The 26217-nt window shown below is 40.0% G+C and overlaps 1 protein-coding gene and 1 non-coding gene across 4 annotated transcripts in view; both read right to left on the bottom strand.

Moving 5' to 3' along the window:
• Positions 1-26217, bottom strand: part of PATJ (PATJ, crumbs cell polarity complex component) — a 419471-nt gene that overhangs the window by 322851 nt on the left and 70403 nt on the right. For all 3 annotated transcript variants that reach the window (XM_025398758.1, XM_025398765.1, XM_025398774.1), the window contains exons 14-17: positions 24333-24389; positions 9803-9937; positions 6115-6276; positions 81-212 (exon numbers count right to left, since the gene is read on the bottom strand). In XM_025398758.1, coding sequence (XP_025254543.1) covers positions 81-212; positions 6115-6276; positions 9803-9937; positions 24333-24389 — 486 coding nt within the window. The remainder of the gene's footprint in view (positions 1-80; positions 213-6114; positions 6277-9802; positions 9938-24332; positions 24390-26217) is intronic.
• LOC112615294 lies at positions 16376-16482 on the bottom strand. The gene has a single exon (XR_003117317.1). It is a non-coding gene; the product is annotated as a U6 spliceosomal RNA (small nuclear RNA).

The following is a 26217-nucleotide window of genomic DNA, read 5'->3' as shown; positions in this document are numbered from 1 at the left end:
TCTTAAACAATTACTACTTCACATAACTTTAATACAAACCAATCACTCCAAAGAAAACACCTCTACATAGGTTCTTATACCTGGTAATCCAAAATGCTGAATCCCAAACCTTTACAATCTTTTACTAGTTCAACAATCTTGACTTCAGGGGACCACAGTGCTAATTCCCCATCATCATCTTCTTCAGCATTGACATCCATATCGCAGTCAATCTGAAATACCAAAGAAGACAAATGCTTCAAAACACTATGCTTTCAATTCTGAAAAGAATGCACATATCAAGAATCTCACAGCTTCTTCTCAAACTGGGAATTCTCTTTGGCATGCGTAGTTTTTCTTTCTAATCTTTGCAAAAGGGCCATGCTCTGGGGCACACACACTCCAGGATAAGATCTTCATAAAAATTCAAGCGCTTAAAAATTCAGACTGTTCATACAGTTTTTTAAATTAACGTAAAGAATTTATTTCATTCAAAGTATTAACACTGACCTCTTATACTTCAATGAGTTCTGTCATCCCATTAGAAGCATAAAAGGAAAAATATGCAATTTAAGTAAATGAAAACATCATACATAGTAGAAGCTTATAAGATATGTAAGTAGTGATACCTGGATTCATAATTACAGACAGAGACAAAGAAAGAGATGTCAACACAGAGATAGGCTGGAGCAGGACAGGGAAACCACTTCTGCTGGCTCCTGGAAGTTTTCAAGAAAAACTTTACTAGAAAATAAGGTGAGAAAAAAAAAAATCCAAGTCTTTGGTCATCACATAAGTCTAAAATGAATAAAAATCACTGAGTTGAAATAATGAAAACCTAATCTTAGAAGAAATAGGTCAGCACAACTGCCCAGAATACAGTTCCTTTGTTCTTTTCTTGATTTTCCTCCTGAAAGTCCCTCTATTCTAGACACCCTGTCTTTTTAGGAAGAAGAGTCATTGCTATGTGGAATTCCAGGAAGTTAAATGAGAGGGTCAATGAATCTACTATGCAGAAGAAAGGCTGCTTCAAAAAACCTTCTGTTTTTATACTAATTATAGCATTGTACTGTTGTTTTCATCTGATTGACATTCCCCAAAATACTCTAAACTTCTATCTGAAGCTCAAAACTTATCTTTTATAGCCCAAGCAATGAACAAAACACCTGGCTCCTAAGTTAGAATGGAAACTCTACGAGGCCTACCACAGAGTTTACCATGGTTATCAGCTCAACCGTAAAATGCCTGGCTCATAGTAGGTATAAAATAAATATTTGTTCAATACATTAAAAATTACCTATCTTTCAGTGTGTTTCTCTTGAAACTCCTTCTCAATAAAGGTACCAAGTAAATAATTTTTTAAAGTAGACTTCCTAAAACTTTGGGTAACCTCAGTAAATAAAAATGCATCATCTCTACAAACATAATAGTCCCAGCTACTCGGGAGGCTGAGGCCGGAGAATGGCGTGAACCCGGGAGGCGGAGCTTGCAGTGAGCTGAGATCCGGCCACTGCACTCCAGCCTGGGTGACAGAGCGAGACTCCGTCTCAAAAAAAAAAAAAAAAAAAAAAAGAGCATCAATTTAATGTAATCAAAAAAGGGAAGGGAAAAACCCTATATAATTAGGAAAATAGCTAGTTTAAAAATTTTACTTTATTTATGTATTTATGTATGTATTTATTCTTTCCAACATTTTGGGTTCAGGGAGTATGTATGCAGGTTTGTTACATGGGTAAATTGTGTGTCACAGGAGTCTAATGTGCAGATTATTTTGTCACCCACATAATAAGCATAGTGCCTGACAGGTAGTTTTCTCATCCCCACCCTCCTACCCTCTACCCTCAAGTAGGTCTCAGCGTATATTCTTCTCTTCTTTCTGTCCATGTGTACTCAATGTTTAGCTCCCACTTATTAGTGAGAACATGTGGTATTTGGTTTTCTGTTTCTGCTTTAATTTGCTTAGGATAATGGCCTCTGGCTCCATTCAGGTTGCTGCAAAGAATGTGATTTCATTCTTTTTTCTGACTGGATAGTATTCCGTGGTGTCTATGTACCACATTTTCTTCATCTAATCCACTGTTGATGGGCATGAGGTTGGTTCCATGTCTTTGCTATTGGAAAAAGTACTGTGATGAACATACACATGCATCTTTATGGTAAAACAACTTATATTCCTCTGGGCATACACAAAGTAATGGGACTGCTGGGTTGAATGGTAGTTCTGTTTTAAGTTCTTTGAGAAATCTCCAAAATGCTTTCCACAGTGACTGAACTAATTTACATTCCCACCAGCAGAGCTAAGTATTTCCTTTTCTCCACAACCTCCCCAGCATCTGTTATTTTTTAACTTTTTAATAATGGTCATTGTGACTGGTATGAGATGGTATCCCACTGTAGTTTTGATTTGCATTTCTCTAACGATCAGTGATATTAAGCATTTTTTCATATAGTGGTTGGCCGCATATATGTCTTCTTTTGAGAAGTGTCTGTGCGTGTCCGTTGCCCATTTTTTAAAGGGGCTGTCTGTTTTTTCTTGCTGTTTTAAGTTATTTCTAGATTCTGGATATTAGATCTTTGTCAGATGCATAGTTTACAAATATTTTCTTTCAGTCTGTAGGTTGCCCGTTTACTCTGTTGATAGTTTCTTTTGCTGTGCAAAAGCTCTAGTTTAATTAAGTGCCACTTGTCAATTTTTGTTTTTGTTGCAATTGCTTTTGGAATCTTCATCATGAAATCTTTGCCAAGGCCAATATCCACAATGGTAGTTCCTAGGTTTTCTTCTAGGGTTTTTATAGTTTTAGGTTTTACATTTAAGTCTTTAATCCATGTTGAGTTGATTTTTGTATATGGTGAAAGGAAGGGGTCCAGTTTCAATCTTCTGCATATGGGTAACCAGTTTTCCCAGCAACATTTTCCAAATAGGAATTCCATTCCCCATTGCTTGTTATTGTCAGCTTTGTTAAACAGCAGATGATTGTAGATGTGCACCTTTATTTCTAGGTTCTCTAACCTGTTCCATTGATCTATGTGTCTATTTTTGTACCAGTACCATGCTGTTTTGGTTACTATAGGCTTGTAGTATAGTTTGAAGTTGGGTAGTGTGATACTCTGGCTTTGTTCTTTTTGCTTAGGACTGCTTTGGCTATTTGGGCTCTTTTTTGGTTCCAAAAAAATTTTCTAAAAATTTCCTTAAAATTTAGAAAAATTTTAGAATAGTTGTTTTCTAATTCTGTGAAAAAAGTCACAGAAATAGCATTGAATCTACAAATTGCTTTGGGCAGTATGGCCATTTTAACACTATTGATTCTTCCTATCCATGAGGATGGTATGTTTTTCTATTTGCATCATCTCTGATTTCTATCAGCAGTGTTTTATAATTCTCATTGTAGATATCTTTCACTTCCCTGGTTAGCTGTATTCCTGTTATCTTGTTCTTTTTGTGGTTATTGTGAATGAGACTGAGTTCCTAATTTGGTTCTCAGCTTGGATGTTACTGGCGTAAAGAAATGTTACTGATTTCTGTACAGTGATATTGTATCCTGAAACTTTGCTGAAGTTGTTTATCAGATTTAGGAGGCTTTGGGCAAGAGACTATGGGGTAGAAAAACATTTTTTAAATTAGGATTGGTCCAGATCTTAAACTGTCACTGCAGGACACAGGTGGTCAATTAGTGATCCACAGTGGACTGAACCTAAACATGGGAACAACATGAAGCTGAAAACTTGAAATGAGTGGAAACTTTATGGATCAATAACCTCTGTATATTTCAGTCTGATGTGTGGAAGTGATACACTTAAAAAGGAAACACTTATATCTTGCAACAAAAAGTAAAGTTCCATTGGCTAATACAACATGATTGATGTTTTACTAGGGTATTTAATACCCTCACTGATTAATGAGTATTAGAATTTTGGCTGAGCTGCCTAACCAGATAGGGTTTAAGAATATACGATGGTATTAGGAGAAATGAAAAAAGAGACAGATGGAAAAAGAGCCAAGATTTTAAGAAACTACATACAATTACAAAACCTGTGTTTATAGAAATTTCAAGGCATTCGAGGTACATAAGATATTATACTGCAACCTGAAATATATCACTTTGATACAATCAATTCTGCATAACTCCTGTATTTACAGAATGGAAAGCAATCAACTAATGGGCAGCAAGGTTGACATTTAGCATAATTCAAAGCTGTTGTTCACCATTGTGGTAAAGCATGACAGACAGGGGCAGAGAGTCAGCAAGTGGGGTTTGTGATTTACACACCTTGCAAGATTAGATTAAAGGCATTGTTATCAGCCTTCAGAGGGAACCCACCACCCACATTTCATTTTGGTAAGGATAGCAAGTCACAAAAGTGTGGCATTTGAGTACCCTCCTTGAAACAGTTTTTACAAAAGTTAAACATTTTTTTAAAAAAGAGTCAACCAATAATCAAAAATTTACCAAGCCCCTCTTATATGCCTAATATAGACTAAAAACACTATGAATGGAAAATAATTTTAAGTTATGGCCTTTGCCCACTGTGAGCTGACAGTCTTCTTGGATAAACAAGATTAACACATACTAAAGTATCTATAAGACAGTGCTAGATTCTTATGTACTTCAGGACATAAGAAAACAAAAAAGGATGGACCAGCAAAGACTCAAACAACCATAGCCGACTGTTACTGAGCACTTCCCACGTGCAAGGTATTATGTTAAGAACTTGCTCACATGACCACATTTCCTTCTTGCACAAACTCATGAGATGGGTAAGTATGATAAGTATCACCATTTTTCAAAGGAAAAATATGAACAGAAAGTCATTTGTCCAAAGATTCACAATTATTAGGTAGTAGGGGCAGGATTAGTTTCACATGTACTGAAATCCAGAACTTAAGTAAAAGGCCCCATGAATGTAAACTGGTGTTTAGTGGAATTACAATCTAAAAGAGATTGAAAAGGGGGGAAAGCAGCATAAAAGACGAGGTTACAAATAGCATAAGATGGCAAAGCATGTACTCAAAACTCTTCCGCTGGGTATAGTGGCTCACACCTGTAATTTCAGCACTTTGTGAGGTTGAGGTGGGAGGATTGCTTGAGTCCAGGAGTTTGAAACCACCCTGGGAAATATGGCAAGACCCTGACTGTAGGAAAAAAATTTTTTAGTTAGCTGGGTGTGCTGGCATGTGCCTGTGGTCCCAGCTACTTGGGAGGCTGAGGCAGGAGGACTGCTTGAGCCCAGAAGGTCAAGGCTATAGTAGGCCATGTTCAAAACACTACGCTCCAGCCTAAGGAGATCCTGTTTTAAAAAAAAAAAAAAACAAAACTCTTTTCATAATCATAATGCTCTTTAAAAAAAAAAAAAAAAAAAAGAATGCCAAGAGCATATAAAGTGTTATTCTACTCTCTGGTCTTCTGAAGGGTTTTATAGCAATTTCCAGACTCACTTTGAAATGTATCATACAGTGTCTTTTTTTTTTTGAGACGGAGTTTCGCTCTTGTTTCCCGGACTGGAGTGCAATGGTGAGATCTCGGCTCACTGCAACCTCCTCCTCCCGGGTTCAAGTGATTCTCCTGCCTCAGCCTCTCAAGTAGCTGAGATTACAGGTATGCGCCACCATGCCCAGCTAATTTTTTGTACTTTTAGTAGAGACGAGGTTTTTCCATATTGCTGGTCAGGCTGGTCTCCAACTCCCAACCTCAGGTGATCCACCTGCCTCGGCCTCCCAAAGTGCTGGGATTACAGGTGTGAGCCACCGTGCCTGGCTGAGTTTCATATTTTTAAGGCTCTGAAAAAGGGAAGTACATTAGATATGCAACACTCACAAACACCTTAACCTTATATAAGACAAACTGAGTTGAACTGGAAGCCAAAAGTAATGAATCCAGGCAATTACTAAAAAAAAGATTCTCTAAAATCAAAATGCATGTACATCAATGCTGCCAACATGTCAAGGAAAGGGAAGGAAAGAATTTTTTGATGTTAAATGAAGAGTAACAATTTGAAAAGCTATGCATTGCTGCCTTAGTCAAGTAAAAAAAGAGCAGAGTGGAATGGTTTCCCCTCTCTTCATATTGCAGTACAGTCTTCGGGGCATCTTTGATGAATGGGTATGCCTATGGGAACTGCACTATATTCATTTAGTACCTCCATCTCAGGAAGAGAGGTTTCAGTGTGCCTTGGTTCATCTACAGAAGCCTCATCATCAAACAACCTCCGACAGCAAACCAAAGTAAAAGGGGGTGGCACTTCTTTAAGAAAGGAGACTGCTTCTCGGCGAGATTTTCCATAGAGCTGCGTGCCATTGACCTAGGAAGACAAGGGGATAAGTCAGAACTGAGGTAGCCCCAAATGAAAAAACAAAAATCTCTTATTTATATCAATCTACCAAATGAAAATAGGACACCATTTTATTTTCCCTGTAAACAAGGGGACTCACTTTAATCATATTATGATAAAATAATATGCAAATAAAAATGTTAGAAATCCTTAAAATTTTTAAAATCTAAGGCTAAATCTTTGCATGTCTTGATGGATAAAATATAAAATGCATGCAGAGTATGCCCGTACTGGGTAAGGATCTACCTAATTTTTTGCAGCACTGTGGTTTCTCCTTTCAATACTCCAATGTCATATTCTCTCACCTACCTCTACTCAGCTCTCCTTAAACACACTAAGTATCATTTACAGCCCTTTAAGACTGTTTACCTTTGCATTTTCATTTTATAAGAATACCATTACAGAAATTTAAGGATGTTTAAAACAACTATTTTATTTACTACTTAAAGTATAGCTAATAAGTCTAGAATACTTGACTGTCAAAATTTAACATCAGTCCACAATATTCTTTCACATCTCATACACTCTTAATACCATCCTAGAAAAATAACTTCTATTGAAAAGAAATATACATAACTTTGCATCAGTTACATTCTTATATGCTCTGCTATACAGCAATCAAATATGCATAGAAAATACTAAAATAATTTTTAAAATAATTTTATTCAAGTGTCTCATATTGTTTAAAAGAAAAAGGTATTCTTTATTAATGATTAATCCTTGTCACCAAAAAATTACCTAAATTTCATATTACTTTTGGCACATAATAATAATACTTGGCACCAAAGATGATTTGGCTACATAATTCTAATTTTTCATATATATGACTTGAGCTCAAAGGGTCCTGTCAGTTCTAACTACAGGTCTCTAAAAGCTGATTTGTCTGCTACTCCCAAAAAGCTGAGGCATGAACAGAATCCAGACAACAAATAATCTTTTCGCATCTGACTCCTACCCTCCTGGGAGGGTTGAGAAGCATTATTTGCTTTAAAGATATTTCTAGTCTGGCATTAATTTCTAATAGGTGCCGTGCTAATGTTCAGATAACTGGCCAGCCTGACTTTACTGGGAGAAGCCCTTCTACAAGTCTTTCACTGCACCAGAGAGGAAGCGGACACTGGGTTGCTGGAAATCTTCAGCAGCGGGCTGAGTCTCAGGTCAACCATCCCTGGGAACCACTCTCAAGCCTGTAACATATCAAGCACTTAGCCGTCAAGTCAGACATATCTCCCTGCCTCTTAATTATTTACAAAGAAACCACCACATGGTAAAGAGACCCACGTGCACTTTAGGAAGCTAGCTCTACTGGAAAGTCTTCAGGACAAATGAAGAGGTGTAAGGGGACAGCAAGCTCAGCAGCTGATGAAATGTTTTTCCTTGGAATAACTGCAAGTCAACCTTTACACAAGAAGAGGCAGGGAGGTACCCATCACTGGTCACACCGTATCCATGATTTCAACGGGTGTCACAAGTGCACAAAGTTCTAAAATCAACTAAGTGAGTAGTAACTTACACTAAAAAAAATGCAAGGAGATAGAATCAGATAGGAATTCTATCCATACATGAGTACGAGTTTGTGTTTCACTTCAACAAATTAGAAAGTCACTTTTCAGGTTTTTATCTTGGAGTACCTTTAAATATTTATTTATCTCATTACTTATTCATTTGAATTGTCTCCAATTATTATACCAGTGCCTGGTAGTCCTCCTCACTGCTCTGTTGCTAAAGGGATTGGTCACATTTCCCATTACCAACTCCTATCTAAGGGGATTTATAGCTGCTGTAAATAGCTGTTCTGGGATGAAACTTGGCACAGTGTTCTAACCCCAAAGCATATTTGTGTTTCTGGTTTTAAGTTCTAAGGAGTACATTAAACACACACACACACACACCACACTTTGAGTTCAGGAGTTTATTTGGCTAACTATACTGAGATTTTTAAATTTTTTATTTTTGGTTATTCAGAAGAAGCTAATTTTTATTTTAGAATTCACAGTATTTCTCAAGGTCCATCAACTTGAGAGCCTCCTAGGTGCTATCAAATCTCGATTATCCCAAGTTTTTGACTGGAAAATGCACACACACATACACACTTTCAGAGTACAGAACATTGCACAAGGGCAGCCCCACTATTTTACCACATCCAACCATCATCCCAGCCCATAAAGCTTGTTAATATGCCTTTTTCACAGTGATGATATTGCCAATACCCTGCAATGAGATAATGCTTTATAATTTACATGGATGGTATTTCATTAGATCCTTATAAGCTCATAGTGAAGTGGGCATTTATTGATGAAGGAACTGATCCTCAACATAGTCAAGTGACATGCCAAGGGACACATGCTAACCTGTGGCAACTCAGACAGAAAGTAGCTTTTCTGACTCCAAATCTGTGCTTCTTTCCTTATCTCAAGCTCTTTCACCAGGTATCTATATTTAAGAACTCAAAAAATCTTCACAGTACCTTATTATAGCACATTCTTCTACAAGGTGGTAGGCCCATGGGATCCTAGTCTTGGCTAAAGCATACAGAATCCAGCTGATGGCTGGGATCACCTATACTTGCTCTACTGTGATCCAGCCAACATTTCTTTAGCACCTACCACATACTAGTAGTGATTTATACTTAATACCACCAAATTTCACACTTAAAAATGGTTAAAATAGGCAAGGCGTAGTGGCTCATGACTGTAATTCCAGTACTTTGGGAGGCTGAGGTAGAAGAATTGCTTGAGCCCAGGAGTTCAAGACCAGCATGAGCAAAATAGCCAGACACTGTCTCTACAAAATAACTAAAAAAATTAGTTGGGCATGGTGGCGCACAGCTGTGGTCCTAGCTACTCGGGAGGTTGAGGTGGGAAGATTGCTTGAGCCCAGGAGTTTGATGCTGAAGTAAGCTATGACCACACCACCGCACTCCAGCCCAGGCAACAGAGTGAGACTCTGACTCTAAAACAAAAAAAAGAGAAAAAGGGTTAAAATGGTAAATTTCATGTTACATATATTTTGCCACCAAAAAAAAAAAAAAAAGTGGACCAGGTGCAGTGGCTCACACACATAATCTTAGCACTTCAGGAGACTGAGGTGGGTGGATTGTTTGAGTCCAGGGGTTCGAGACCAGCTTGGGCAACATACAGCTTGGGCAACACAGCAAGACACCGTCTCAAAAAAAAAAAAAAAAAGGTGAATTAAATTGTTTATACTCATACCTCCACTTCTCCCAAACAAATGTATCTCATTTTCAACACCTAATAACTACATTCTAACAAAATGTAGGGCATTAATCTGCAGTAAGAAGCCCAATACCATTCCCTTGAATACCTCTAAAAATAAGCAACTTACTACATCTTAAAACAGGACTCCAATACCCTACCCTCCCATGTTTATGACATTGGCATTGGTGACACTATAACTCAGGTGATTTGTGATGAGAACACATTTTTCTAAAACTTCAAAATTCCTGCCTGTGTCTTTCTTTCCCCGTAAATTTTACCTCAAGCAGCTCATCTTCTGGCTGTAGGAGACCCAATGTGTCAACAGGACCACCAGAAACAATTGAAGAAATGTAATGGTGCCCATCAAAGGAATCCACTTCCACACCAAGCCTCAGAGTGTGAATAGGCAGCAGCTGTAGCAAAACACAAAGCAATGATCAAACATGACAACGACACATCCGGCTATTCATCCTCCATCCACTGCAATTTTGAAGTGAAAAACCCCACCTCTTGAATCAGATCACCAAAATTCTAAAAGAGGACAATAATGGGAAAATTAGCTTCAGGTAAAATATGAAGTCATTGGTCATCTTGTTCTCACTCCTCTTTTCCTTCCAGATTCCCTGGAAATGAAGAGACGGACGTATATAGTCTTAATTTCCATTCTAAGCTCCAGGCAGTCCACACTTCCGGTAGTCCTCATTATATATGCTGTGTTTCACTTTTCTATGGGACTCCTCATCCCCCAGAACATCCTAACTTTCCTTTATTATCTAATTAACTTCTGCTCACACTTAAATGCCATGGCAGGAAGCCCTGAGTTCATGTGCCTCCATCTGGGGTTCAAGACCGCTCTGTGCACATCTCCATCACAGCTCACAACATACTAGGCTTAGAATTTGTTTTTTGTTTGTTTTTTCGTTTTGTTTTGTTTTTGAGACAGAGTCTCACTCTGTTGCCTAGGCTAGAGTGCAGAAGTACAGTGGTGCAATCTCAGCTCACTGCAACCTCTGCCTCCTGGGTTCAAGCACTTCTCATGCCTCAGCTTCCCAAGTAGCTGGGACTAGAGGCGTGCACCACCACGCTCAGCTAATTTTTTTGTATTTTCAGTAGAGATGAGGTTTCACCACGTTGAGAATTCCTAGTTTCTTGATTGTCCCTCCTCCACTCCTTACCCAAATGCAGAGTCTGTACCTTTAATCGCCATAACCTCAGCCCTGGAACAGTACCTGGCACTAAATATGGGCTCGTTAAATGTTATTTGAACCAATCCATGAAGAATAGTGCCTCATTTAAGATGTCCTTTTCCATCTAGCCAACTTAAGTGAAAACATTTCCGATTTGGGAAAGGCAATCGTTTATCCATTGTAAGTCTATGCGGATTCATATGGGCTAAGACACGAGTCAAGGGCTAAGAAACTCTAGCCAATGTCGAGTAAAGAGATGAGTGTCTTGGTTGCACTCATCTTTGTTGGTCGTCACGATCAAGGGCATTCACCAAACTCCATTCCCCTGACTTTCAAAGACAGACTAATGATTTCTCGTTGTGGCCTTATAATCTGAAATATGGTAAATGGTACTCATGATGATTGACATTTCCTGTATCAACAGTCTGATACCTAAAAATACCAGACCTACCTCGAACTATACTTTATAAGGAGAAAACCCTACACAGGGTGGCAGTGCATCCACCACGTGGCTCTCTTCCTCTTCTCTGTGATCCTCTATCCCTGAGCTTGCCACCTCCCTCAGTCTTCTGCTTTCAGTCCCCAGAGTGCCACAGGCCTTCCTTCAGACAACATCTGAGGCTCACTTCTGTCTCACTATAGACATGCAGACAAATGTGAAGTGGCAAGGAGACTGGCGGACTAAGACCTCAACACGGGCATAAGAGACTGCTAGCCCTGGGATAATTTCCTGAAAATTAAGTGCTCCTAACCACTAAGCACTTCAGGATCTACAACCATCTCTGGCAAGAAGATGTTCTAGTTCTCTAAATGAAAGGTTAAGACAGTTTTTCCGGCCGGGCACGGTGACTCATGCCTGTAATCCCAGCACTTTGGGAGGCTGAGGCAGGCGGATCACGAGGTCAGACGATTGAGACCAACCTGGCTAACACGGTGAAACCCCGTCTCTACTAAAAATACAAAAAAATTAGCCGGGCGTGGTGGCAGGCGCCTGTAGTCCCAGCTACTCAGGAGGCTGAGGCAGGAGAATGGCTTGAACCCGGGAGGCAGAGCTTGCAGTGAGCCGAGATCGCGTCACTGTACTCCAGCCTGGGCGACAGGGTGAGACTCCGTCTCAAAAAAAAAAAAAAAAAGCATCAAAAAGCATGATATGCAGTGTGTGTGAAGGCAACAATCATCTGTTTCACCCACTCTGTCATTTCAGCACTTTCTGTGCTTCCTCTCTGTGCTTTCTTTCTTCTCACTGCTGCCACTTCATTCTCTTGTCATTGTACCAAATAATGGGTATGGATACACTAAGGAGATATTAGTGTCATGTGGCAGGACATGAAAGAAGGTAAGGAAAAGCTCTCAGAAAAATGTTTCTGTATTAACAGTTTACCTCCCGTCTCTGCCAGCTGTCTTCCTTCCTTATTTATGAGCCAGATGCTACAGGGCAGCGAGTTGCCAGTGGATCCACCATAGCTCATCCCCAGTGTGGTGCTGGGGCTTATACTGGCTTGAGAGTAGACTGTTAAATTTTCAGTGATTTTGCAAGCTAGTTGTTAAACACAGCTATTATTTAAAATTAAACCACATAAAGTTACAATTAATAAAAATAAATGTAGGCAAGGCGTGGTAGCTCACACCTTTAATCCTAACACTTTGGGAGGCCAAGGCGGGCAGATCACCTGAGGTCGGGAGTTCGAGACCAGCCCGACCAACATGGAGAAACCCCATCTCTACTAAAAGTACAAAAATTAGCTGAGTGGGTGTAATCTCAGCTATTCGGGAGGCTGAGGCAGGAGAATCACTTGAGGCCGGGGGGCAGAGGTTGCAGTGAGCTGAGACTGAGCCATTGCACTCTAGCCTGCACAACAAGACTGAAGCTCCATCTCAAATAAATAGGCCAGGCGCGGTGGCTCACGCCTGTAATCCCAGCACTTTGGGAGGCCGATGCGGGTTGATTGCCTGAGGTCAGGAGTTCAAGACCAGCCTAGCCCAACATGGTGAAACCCTGTCTCTACTAAAAATACAAAAATTGCCTGAGCATGGTGGGGCACACCTGTAATCCCAGCTACTTGGGAGGCTGAGGCAGGAGAATCCCTTGAGCCTGGGGGGCGGAGGTTGCAGTGAGCCAATATCGCGCCACTGCACTCCAGCCTGAGCAACAGAGAGAGACTCCATTTCAAAAAATAAATTAATTAATTAAATAAGTAACATAAAAAAATAAATGTAACAAGTACTCAAAATCCATCACTTCCTAATTATTTTTCACTCTTTTACTAATATCTATGTTCATGAAGTGATTTATATCTACTATATCTGTACAGAGAGGAACACTCTCTATCAGAACTCAAAGAATACTGAGGGGTGGACAACTGAAAGAGACACATGAAATGCCTGATTTGGTTAGCTGCTAAATGCAGGTGGGACAAGTAATTAAACAGCCCTGCTCCTGCAGAGAAGCCTGCAGCAAAGAAGCGCTACTGTGCATTGCCTCTCGACTCACTGATCAGTAACATCATTTTGGTAGCTTCATATCTGCCATGGTGGGAGTATTTACACCACAGATATTGGTACATGCTACAAATTGGAGCTGCCTTTCCACCGCCCCCCATCCCCACCTAGAAACTTACCAGCATACCACTGATCTATGATATAGTTTGGACATGATATCCAGCATATATGTACAGGGTATAAACTGTGTGCAAGGCATTGGGTTATGAGCTGGAAATATAGGATGAAGTCTTTACCCTCCTAGAACTAACATCTAGCATGGCAGACAGATAATAAATAGGTAAAAAGGTAAGTAGACAAAGCAAATACATAAATAAACAACCAATCAACAAGCAGCAGGATTATCACAGTTCTGGTAAGACAAGCAAAGAATATAAGGAAATGCATCCAAGGAATGTGTGACCACTGTGTGGAAAACAAGCAGTTACTAATTGTGTTAAGTGCTACAAGGAAGGAATCGGGGTTATGACATCAGAGCCCCACTAGTGGAGGCCATTTTGGAAAGTTGGTCAAAGCAGGCTCCACATTGAAGGGGACACTTAAGGTGAGACTTGAGGGATAACGGTGAGTCAGCCCTACAAAAAAGCCTACTGGGGGATGGCTGTGGGAGGTGAGCAAAAAGGATAATTGCTAAATTTCTGGTTTGAGCAAATGAGTAAATGGTGGTAACAACTTCTGCATAGAAATAAGTGCCCAAATTAAAACAAAGATCCCACTGTACACACAGAGATCTTTGCTACTTACATAATAATATGCCCTCATACAAGATAAAAGGGTTAAGGCAAGAACTGGTTCCAATCCTCTCCCAGTCCGCATCTATTCATATGATGACCCCCATTCCCACCTCCATGGAACGGTTGGAGTCAGGATTCGCAGAGGCTCACCCATGTCATCCCGTGCCCTCCAGACACGGGCTGTGCCTTCTAGGCTATTCCCCCAGGTATCTGTAAACACCACATGCTCCCTAGAAAACTTAAATGGTGAACGAAACATGCTCTATCTTCAATTAGGCTGAACAAATAAACCAGAAATGATGTTTACGAAATCTGTCAATCGGAAGGATGCCTATCTAATATTAGTTCTGAATCTAAATCTGAGTACAGCTGGGTTTCTAAGATTTCATGTTACATTGCTGCAGGCTTCTCTGCGGGAGCAGGACTGTTTAATTACCTGTCCCAGCTGCATTTAGCAACTAAACAAATCAAGCATTTCATCTGTCTCTTTTAGTTGTCCACCTCTTTCAGTATGCGGAGTTCTTAGCAGAAAGTGCTGAAATGACAGAGTGGGTGAAACAGATGATTGGTGCCTTCACACACACACTGCATGTCATGCTTTTTGATGCTTACTCAATGTGCTTTGTGAGGCGTTCTATTTAAACTGACAAAATTAAGGAGCAACAGGATTTTCATGATCCTGATATAAGTAAAGGATACAAGGAAATGCATTCAAGGGAAGTGTGGCCATTGTGTGCTTTACTGTCAGTGCAAAAATGAAGATCAAATGAGATTAAGAAGGCTTGAGGCCTTCTACCCACAAGTAGCGAGACCTACCATGAAACAAACTACAGCCATTCATTTTGCTGGAAGCTTTACTTTTAGGATATTAAAACAGGATATCAAAATGCTTAAGTGGGAATATAAATGATATTGCTTCAGGGGGAAAAGAAACTTCTGGAAAGGAATGCTTCAAAAAGGTGTCAGTGGGATGGGGAAGGATTTTCCAAAAATGTTAAACTCGACAGAAAATAAAACAGAAAGAATCCATGATTGGTTCTTGTAACTCCCATATACAAAGTATTAAATAGCCATTTATGTTTAAAGATTAGGTCATTACTAAATTTACCATAAATAAAAAACAAACTTTTCAAGAATGAGGCTACAAGTTTTAAAGTAATGGAAAATCACAAGCATGATGGCCTTCCTCAGAGGTTATATAAGACAATCGATCCATTAGAGCTTCATTTATGCTTGTTTTTCTCACTCCTCCAAAATTTTATTTTATTTTATTTTATTTTATTTTATTTTTTTGAGATAGAGTCTCGCTCTTGTTGCCCAGGCTGGAGTGCAATGGTGTGATCTCGGCTCACTGCAACCTCTGCCTCTTGAGTTCAAGTGATTCTGCCTTAACCTCCCCAGCAGCTGGGATTACAGGTACACACCACCATGCCCGGCTAATTTTTGTATTTTCAGTAGAGATATGGTTTCATCATGTTGGTCAGGCTGGTCTTGAACCCCTGACATCAGGTGATCCACCCACCTCAGCCTCCCAAAGTGCTGGGATTACAGGCGTGAACCACCGCTCCTGGTCCCCTCCAAAATTTTAATTCAGAATGTTCAAAAAATGTGTAACAGGTACCCTGTTGTACAGTAGTAAATTGAAAGTTCTCTTCAGTCACCTAATACCAAGGTCAAACATCAGTTGCTATTTAGCATTTTAGATATAATTTGTTTCCTGCCTGGCCCATGTGATACATCTAAATTTTTGATACTTGAACTAACACTTTGCACTTGGCTTTCTCCCCCTACCTATGTTCACAGTAGTACCTTCACCTGAAATACCCATTGTACTCATTTGTACTCCAAATCTATTCTTCAGAGTATAGCTCAAATGCCATCCTACCGATAAGCCTCCATCTGTCTTGAGGAAGTAATATCCTTCTAGAACACACATGAGGCATTTTAGCAATATCTGAATAATAATTCTCTATAAAGTGAGGCAAGAAAGGAATCAAAATTCCCTTTAAGAACCTCACCCCAAACCTACAGAATCAGAGTATCAGCAAGGAGGAACTTAAAATAGGGCATACGTATTTTGAAAAAGCTCCTCTGATGTTTCTGATATGCCACCTGCACCACTAGGTAACTGCTGCTACTATAGTTATTTGATTCTGTGTCTTATGTTCTCCACTTAAAAAGAGAGCAGCAAAGTATAAAATTACATTCTTGAGAACTGATAATAGCATTGCTTCTGTGGATGAGAGGACTGGGGTGGGAGAAAAAATTACCTTTTGCAGTACATATTTCTATACCTTTTAAATTGTATGTCTTGCCCATATATTATCTATTTAAAATTTAAAAGAAGAAAAAAGAATGATGCAAGCTTAGAAGCCAGATAACTCTTGATTTGTTTCCTTTTTTGAAACTTTTTAAATAAATTTATTTTTTAATAGTTCTGGAATGCTTCATGAATTTGTGCGTCATCGTTGCGCAGGGGCCATGCTAATCTTCTCTGTATCGTTCCAATTTTAGTATTTGTGCTGCCTAAGCGAGCACTCGATTTGTTTCCTAATTCCACCCCCTTACTAGCTGCATATGATCTTGGGCAAGTGACTTTACCTGCCTGACAGTCAAGTTTCCCATATTAAAAATGGGAAGGGGAAAATGCTTGCTGACCAATAAGGTTACTATTAGAAATACAGGAGAAAATATATTTAAAGCAAAGAACCAGCCCTGGTAACTGAACAGTAACATACACTATAACTGTTGGAAAGCCCAGTACATCCCACTTGCCTTAAAAACTCTATTTGTTCATTATAAAGTGGTTAGGGAGAAACCATACTTTAATGTTCTCTGGGTCAGGACATATAACTCAAGAGAGAAATAAAGTGAAATTTGTCCATCTGTTTTGTCAAAACCAGAGAGCAGGACCTGGTGTTTTTGTTTCCCACACAAGCAATATTACTGATGCTCACTTCATATTACAATTGATGGCCAGCAGAAAGGTCACTAGAATGAGCTTAATGCTTCTCCCTCATAGAGCTGTGATTATCTTAATAGTAAGCACTTGCCAAGAAAGCCGTCCCTAAAAGTGCAAGTCTCCCTAGATGCGGGAAAACTGTTCTTGTGTCATGATTAACAGCTTCCTAGAAGCAGTGCAGCTAATACTTAAGTCACTGTAAATAGCTTTCACCTCCCTTTCTCCACAACTCCACCCACCTCAGAAGAAAATTTTATCTGTTAACATTAGCCCATAGTATATGAAGATGCTTCTTTTTTAAAAAAATAGAGACAGGGTCTCCTCCCCCTCTGTTGACCAGGTTGGTCTCAAACTCCTGGCCTCGAGATCCTCCTGCCTCAGCCTCCCAAAGAGCTGGGATGATATGCATAAACTACCCCGCTCAGTCATATAGATGCTTCTGGAATCATCCCTTCAAGATTGGTGGCCATGGCATGGCAACCATCTAAAAGCAGCTAGACCCATAGAAACATAATTGTTCTAATCAGAAAGCTGATGAGACAGGGGAAAACCTCCAGCCTGGACCTCAGATCATAGAAAAAACCCTGCTCAAAACTTTCCACTGGTGTTACCTGTCACTGAGGACAAAGTCCATACATATCACCGTGGCTCCCAAGGGGCCCTTTAATGCCTAGTCTTCCTCTCCAGCATCATTTAACAATATTCTGCTCTTCACTGAGTGTGACCCAGACACTGAAAGAAACAACTTCTATTCCCCCAACATGCGAGCCCTTTCCCACAGCAGAGCCACTGGACCTGCTGCTCCTCTTTTCCACATTCTTATCCTTCAAGCCTGAGCTCAGAAAAGCTTTCCCTGGCTCGCTCTAAAGTGTCCCCCACCCCAGTTATGCTCAATTTACTGTTTATTCATTTGCAACACTTCTTACAATCTACAACTATCTTATTAAGTTATTTTTTACTTGTCTATTACCATGCCCCTATACAATTGCAAAATCTAAGCTCTATGAGAGCAAGGACCTTTTCCATTTTGCTTCCCACAGATGGTAGCAGAGTGTCTGGCATAGAGTAGGAGCTCAGTAAATAGTTCAGGAATGGATGAATGCACTCCAAGCTACAACCTGCCTCCGCTACGATCTAGTGGTATAACTTCGGTCAAGTCATTCAACCTAGGCAACCTTTACTATCCTCTCGTCTATAAAATCGGTTTTGACTGGTTAGTTAAAATCTCCCTTACATATTGTAGAGGGAAATTAGTAGCTACTGAATTAAGATGCAAATCTCCAATTATAAGAAGATTCTTAAAAATCACAGCTGATCAAAATGAAGAAAAATTCTGTGGACATTTAATAACTAAAATTAATGTAGAAAAATGTAAAAATATATGACGTTACATGGAAAAGCACACCCCTTCTACCTCACATACACACGTGCACATGTGTATGCGTGCGCGCACACACACACACACACACTAAACAAAAGGCAGGTAATACTGACTGCAAATATATAAATATGTAGCTAACAACTAAATATGTAAAGAGAACAATGTGGCCGGGCACGGTGGCTCATGCCTGTAATCCCAGCACTTTGGGAGGCCAAGGTGGGTGGATCACCTGAGGTCAGGAGTTCAAGACCAGCCTGGCTAACATGGTGAAACCCCGTCTCTACAAAAATACAAAAATTAGCTGAGTGTGATAGCAGGTTCCTGTAATCCCAGCTACTTGGGAGACTGAGGCTGAAACATTGCTTGAACCCGGGAGGCAGAGGTTGCAGTGAGCCGAGATGGTGCCATTGCACTCCAACCTGGCAACAGAGCAAGACTGCATCTCAAAAAAAAAAAAAAAAAAAAGGAACAGAATAATGTAATTTTGGATGACTTTTTTTCTTCCAGTGAAGAAAATAGGGAAACAAGAAAAGCAACTTTTTGCCACAACAAAATTTCAATTAATTAAATGTTTTAAAAAGCATATTAAAAGAAAAAAGCCTTTGAATGTTCAGTCTAAAAGTGCTAGAGGCATATAACTGGGAAACAAAACTACCGTTTATTGGACATTTCTTATATCTTGGCACTAAGCTATATTAAGGCATATATGAAATATTATTTCTATTTAGTATTCTACAAAACAATTATTATTGTTCATATTATTTAGAGAAAAAATGAGGCCAGTTATTTACCTCCAAAAGCATTTCATCAAATGTTACTTTCTTAAGCCTTCCCTGACCAACCTATCTAAATTTGCAGACAAACCCCCACTCCTGAATTTCCTATGTTCCCTGCCTTAATACTCTCCGTGGTACATATCACTTATATGGTACAACTTACTTATTTTTGGCCTCCTCCCATGAAAATATAAGTTCTATAGGACAGGAATTTTTCTTCCTGCTTTGTTCTCTTCTGGAACCCTAGGACCCAGTAGCAGACCTAGCACAGAGTACATATAATATTTATTTGATGAATGAATGAACAGCCAAATGCACTAGTGAGTTTTTATAAGGTGGTTCTGAAAGTATGTTCAACTCAAAGCCCTTCTGCCTATTTATATCAGAGTTACCGAGTACAAACATATATATATGTTTATATGTGTGTGTGTGTATATATATGTACATTCCATAGAGGTTGATCAGGAAAGACGACACAGTAAGAGTGGAGGCAGAGAACTAAGGGGTGAGAGTGAGAAAGAACATCTTCTGCCTAGAGAAAGAGAATCACACTCTTTAAAAATGTACACAAAGTGTGCTTTGTGCCTTTTTTCCTTGCTGTCTTTTACTTATTATAAAACATTATAAAGCATGATTCAGGGTCTTAGGCTTTAACGTGGGAGAACAGACAAGTAAAGCTGAACCACGTGATAAACAGAGCTTGATCAGGGCAGGACTTCCCTATAAGGACATATCCTGAGTTCTAAAACAATATGGCACAGGAGGCTGAAAAGCTAATCAGGAAAACTTGGAAAAGTAAAGCAAGTATTTCAGCAGCCCACACTACTAAGGAGAGAAGATTAGAGTTCAGGTTCCACCAGGATAAGAGGACTGGTAAACACCCCAGGGTCTTTCGTGGATTACGTGGGAGGCTGTGTCTTTTTTTTTTTTTTTTTAAAGACAGAATCTCGTTCTGTTGCCCAGGCTGGAGTGCAGTCGCACAATCTCGGCTCGCTGCGGCCTCCGCCTCCCAGGTTCAAGTGATTCTCCTGCCTCAGCCTCCCAAGTAGCTGGGATTACAGGCACCCACCACCATGCCTGGCTAATTTTTGTATTTGTAGGAGAGACGAGGTTTTACCATGTTGCCCAGGCTGGTCTTGTACTCCTGACCTCAGGTGATCTTCCTGCCTCGGCCTCCCAAAATGCCAGGGTTACAGGCGTGAGCCACTGTGCCTGGCCGAGGCTGTGTCTTAAAAGTGAAGCAAATCAGAGGTAGTCTGAATCTTACCAGAACTGTACCTCTTCCCCATCTCTAAGATGAGCACCCACCAGTATCACCACACACACTCTCTCTCACTCTCTCTCTCTCTCTCTCTCTGTCTCTCTCTTCCCTCCCCTCCCTCTGTCAACACATTAGCAGGCTAATGATATCATCTGAAGCCTTTTATAGTTGTCAGACATTTAATCAAATTTTGGCATGACAAACAAAAACAAACATATACCCAAACAAAAAGACAAAACATCAAACGACAGAAATAGATCCAAAGTTAATCCAGATATTGGAATCACTTAAAGTCTTTATAAGCTATGGTTAACATGCTGAAGAATTAGAGGAAAAGATGGCAAATACAGGAACAGATGAAAAATATAGATTTTTTTTTTTTTTTTTTTTTTGAGACAGAGTCTCGCTCTGTCGCCCAGTCTGGAATGCAGTGGCGCAATCTCGGCTCACTGCAAGCTCCACCTCCCAGGTTCACACCATTCTCCTGCCTCAGCCTCCCGAGTAGCTGGGACTACAGGTGCCCGCCACCACGCCTGGCTAATTTTTTGTATTTTTAGTAGAGACAGGGTTTCACTGTGTTAGCCAGGATGGTCTTGATCTCCCGACCTCATGATCCACCCGCCTTGGCCTCCCAAAGTGCTGGGATTACAGGTGTCAGCCACTGTGCCCACCCTAGATTTTTTTTTATGTCGGGAATTTAGCCAGAGGATTATAATCTAAAAAGAAATAAAATGAAAATTCCATACTAGATAAATAACTAAAATTAAGCACTTAATAGATGGGCTTCAGCAGCCAATTAGGCACAGGAAATTTAGTAAACTGGAAGACAGTTAAACAGAAAATAAGAGTTTAGTGTAAATTAAAGAGCAATTTCATGCAACACTGATTTATATGATAATAAGAAAAATAATAATAAGAGCCCGGCCGGGCACAGTGGTTCACACCTGTAATCCCAGCACTTTAGGAGGCCAAGGCTTCACCTGAGGGCACAAGTTCGAGACCAGCTTGGCCAACATTGTGAAACTCCATCCCTACTAAAAATAGAAAAAATTAGCCAGGCATGGTGGTGGGTGCCTCTAATCCCAGCTACTTGGGAGGCTGAGGCAGGAGAATCGCTTGAACCTGGGAGGCAGAGGTTGCAGTGAGCCAAGATGATAAACTACAAGATGAGCCATATTGCTTTTTGTATTTTCCTCAGATTTACAGTCACAACGATGAAATGATTTAAAATGCAGGTAAACTGGGAAGGGAAGAAAGATCGCACCATTGCACTCCAGCCTAGACAACAAGAACGAAACTCCGTCTCAAAAAACAAGAGCCTACTATGTGCTTGCAACTATTCTAGGCATATTATAGTTAATACCTATATAAATTTATAAGGCAGGTACAATATTAAGCATAACATAGCTAATTTCTGTATAAGTCTATGAGGCAGGTATTAATATTTCCTTTTTACATATAAAAAAACTGAGACATGGACTTTAGATCATTTTCTAAGATCACACAGCTATGAAATTCTGCATAAGTCAGAATTTAAACTGAGGCAGTTTGGTTCTAGAATCCATGTAATCAGTACATTATAATGTAGTAATTAATAACAAATGAAGCTTGATGAGGTGTTTGCCTTTGAGACGGAGTTTCCCTCTTGTTGCCCAGGCTGGAGTGCAATGGTGCAATCTTGGCTCACTGCAACATCTGCCTCCTGGGTTCAAGCGATACTCCTGCCTCAGCCTCCCGACTAGCTAGGATTACAGGCGCCCATTACCACGCCCAGCTAATTTTTTTGCATTTTTATTGAGACAGGGTTTCACTATGTTGTTTTTGTTTTTGTTTTTGTTTTGAGACAGAGTCTCGCTGTGTTGCCCAGGATGAAGTGCAGTGGCACCATTTTGACTCACCACAACCTCCACCTCTTGGGTTCAGCGATTCTCCTGCCTCAGCCTACCAAGTAGCTAGGACTACAGGTGCATGCCACCATGTCTGGCTAATTTTTGTATTTTTATTAGAGACAGGGTTTCACTATGTTGGCCAGGCTGGTCTCAAACTCCGGACCTCGTGATCAGCCTCCCAAAGTGCTGGGATTATAGGCGTGAGCCACCGCGCCTGTCTTTGTATTTGTATTTCTTACTCTCATTTTGAATTAAATCCCTCTCAATATATTGAGAGGGAATTAATATTTAGTCATTACTCTAATCTAATCTGACTTTGTAAATAGTTTAAAATTAAACTATAAGATGAGCCATATGCTTTTTGTATTTTCCTCAGATTTTGTACATCTGAGGAAAGCTTGGTCAGTTGGCCAACACAGTCACAACGATGAAGTGACTCAAGATGCAGGTAAACTGGGAAGAGAAGAAAGACTCTCCAGTGCCAGCCTTGAAAATTCAAACCTGGCCAGGCGCAGTGGCTCATGCCTGTAATCCCAGCACTCTGGGAGGCCGAGGCAGGTGGATTACCTGAGGTCAGGAGTTCGAGACCAGCCTGACTAACATGGTGAAACCTCATCTCTACTTAAAAAAGAAAAAAATTAGCCGGGGATGGTGGCACATGTATGTAGTCCCAGCTACTCGAGAGGCAGAGGCAGGAGAATCGCTTGAACCTGGGAGGCGGAGGTTGCAATGAGCTGAGATCACGCCACTGCACTCCAGCCTGGGTGACAGGGCAAGACTCCGTTGTGAAAAAAAGGAAAGAAAAGAAAATTCAAACCTATAAAATTATGGCACACATAGCATAAAATCATGGAAGATAAATATTGATTACAAATACTCAACCAAGAAGAAAATGGCAGCACTACCTAAAGACTTTTCAACTTCTTATGAAACCTGCATGGGATGCAGAAAATACATTTTTAGCTGGGCGCTGTGGCTCACATCTGTAATCCCAGTACTTTGGGAGGCCAAAGCGGGCGGATCACCTGAGGTCAGGAGTTGGAGACCAGCCTGACCAACAGGGAGAAACCCCATCTCTACTAAAAATACAAAATTAGCCGGGCGTGGTGGTGCACGCCTGTAATCCTAGCTACTAGGGAAGCTGAGGCAGGAGAATCGCTTCAACCCGGGAGGCACAGGTTGCGGTGAGCCAAGATCGCGCCACTGTATTCCAGCCTGGGCAACAAGGGTGAAACTTTGTCTCAAAAAAAAAAAAAAAAAAAAAGAAAATACATTCTTAAAACTGCATGTGACAGAAGAGTTTAAGGTGGGCTCAGCACTTATATCCCGTGCAGAATTACAGTATGACTTCTGAAACCACTCAGACAAGAACATCTTTCCTTTCTTATCGATTGTTGAGGAAGCCGCCTACAAGACTTCTCTAAGTTTCAATTGCCCTGACCTCTGCTTATCCAGAATGGGAATTTTTAGTGACAGGACACAAAAAATGCTGGAAAAAAAAAACTGTAGAAGTTGTCTTCTGGCACCTTGCCAATAGAAATAAAGCTTACCAAAAAGTTTTAAATTCAAGAACAACCACTGCCTATACTCAGAAGATAAACCACTTTTCTTTCCTTGAACATCTGAACCTGAAGCCTTTTTTAAAGCCTGTATTCCTGGGTCTTGATTTTTAGGAAACATATATTAAAGGACTTCTTATAATATCTAAAAAGCTAACACACACTGCACAATGTTACTCTGCATACTACATCTAATGTGGGCAAAGGAGTCAAACCTGGGTTTTGGCTTCTGGACATTGACACAGGGATCCCATGTTCTTCCCAGGCATCATCTTTCATAACAGTGAGACCCATCACATTTCCAGGAAACATGCAAGACTAAGTTCTGGAAGCTTTAGGTCACAGCACTAATTTAGTTTCTTCAGCAGGAATTTAAAGAAAGTTCTTCAAACTATGAAAAATGGACAGAGTTCAGTGGCTCCACCTGTAATCCCAACACTTTGGGAGGCAAACACAGGAGGATCACTTGAGCCTATGAGTTTGAGACCAACCTGGACAACACAGTGAGACCCTATCTCTTAAAAAAAAAAACTGTTAACTTTGTTATAAAAAATGCTTACCTTTGAATATTTCTGTAACTCAGCATCATCTGCAATCTGTGTGTCCAAAGTAGCAACCTAAATTTACAAAAAAAAATTTCCAGTATTTGTAAAAACAGAACTGTATTTCTTCCTACATTTTCTGAAAATATCTGTAAAACCTATATATTGATAACTCTATTTGACTTACATTCTAATACCTTTCTTATATTTTTGAAATCTACAACACATAATGTGAAATTTCAGAGTATATTTGACTTTTTTGTTGTTGTTCTCCACAACAATCTTTTTTCCTAAATTGCATAAATTGAACAGAAGGTGATGGGCAAATATATATACTATTTTTTTTAAATACCTAAATGATATGCCAAATATGTTTTCATTTGGTTATAAAGAGGTTTATAGATTACTTGTATATCATCTCATATGGTTATGTCCTGCCTGGGTTTTTCTTTAAATTATTATTATTATTATATTTTAAGTTCTAGGGTACATGTACACAACGTGCAGGTTTGTTACATATGTATACTTGTGCCATGTTGGTGTGCTGCACCCATCAACTCGTCAGCACCCATCAACTCGTCATTTACATCAGGTATAACTCCCAATGCCATCCCTCCCCACTCCCCCCATACTATTTTTAAAAATCCATGATCCCTAAAATTTTAATATAATCCTCCATTATGCTAAATGCATAAAAATTTTACTCTTTTGACAAAATCAAGAATATGGCCATTTTTACTTTCAAATTCAAGCCTCAAAACAAAATTTGCAAGGTCAGTAAAGTCAGATGTGTTTGGAAAAACTAAAGCATCTGACTTTCCACAACAAGCTCAAACCATTTCCCCGGGAGAAATAGCTGGCAAAGACACAAACAGAAAGACCTGGTCCCTGGTGGAAAGCTCATGGAATACTTAAAGCTTTTAATCCTGGCCTAAAACTATTCTAAGCTTCAATCGTGGACATCCACAGAAATGAATTCCTTGCAAGCAAAAGTATGTTACTGATGATTTGCATCTGTAACTTGTTAATAAAATATGATGCATCTGGCAGGAAGGGATAAGTTAAACAATGACCCAACTACAGCTTCTGAAAGTACCGCATTTCAGATAAGCAGATTCTGGAAGAAAATGAAATAAGAAATATTGGAGTACATGCATTCATTCACTCTCCATCATGCCTGGCTTCTTTCTGCCAACTATTCCTTGGTACAAGATGCTACAACTTTTAATGGATAGCTGTCACTTTAAATTTCCAACTTCAAATTCTGTCTCCTCTTTATAATTTGTCTGTTATGACCTCACCATGTAATAAATAAATGAAATTTTAAAGTTTAGTTATAAGGGGAATAAAATTTTAACAGAAGGCTGGCAGTGGCTCATGTCTGTAATCCCAGAACTTTGGGAGGCCAAGGAGGGTGGATCACTTGAGCCTAGGAGCTCGAGATCAGACTGGGCAACACAGTGAGACACCATCTCTTAAAAAAAAATTGAAAAATTAAGTGAGCGTGGTGGCTCATGCTTGTAGTCCCAGTCAGTCAGAAGGCTGAGGTGGGAGGATCGCTTGAGCCCAGGAAGTTGAAGCTGCAGTGAACTATGATTGTACCACTGCATTCCAGTCTGGGCAACAAAGCAAGACCCTGTCTCTCAAAAAATCGTTTTTTGCTTTTTGTTTTTTGTTTTTGGTTTTGAGGTGGAGTCTCCCTCTTTCGCCCAGGCACAGTGCAGTGGCACAATCTCGGCTCACCACAACCTCCGCCTCCTGGGTTAAGCAATTCTCCTGCCTCAGCCTCCCAAGTAGCTGGGATTACAGGTGCCCACTATCACACCCAGCTAATTTTTGTATTTTTAGTAGATACAAGGTTTCACCCTATTGGCCAGGCTGGTCTCAAACTCCCAACCTCAAG

This window comes from Theropithecus gelada, chromosome 1 (assembly GCF_003255815.1).
Source record: "Theropithecus gelada isolate Dixy chromosome 1, Tgel_1.0, whole genome shotgun sequence".
Classification (NCBI taxonomy): Eukaryota; Metazoa; Chordata; class Mammalia; order Primates; family Cercopithecidae; genus Theropithecus; species Theropithecus gelada.
The sequence above is the reverse complement of the archived record's forward strand: the minus strand, read 5'-3'. Positions and strand labels throughout refer to the sequence as shown.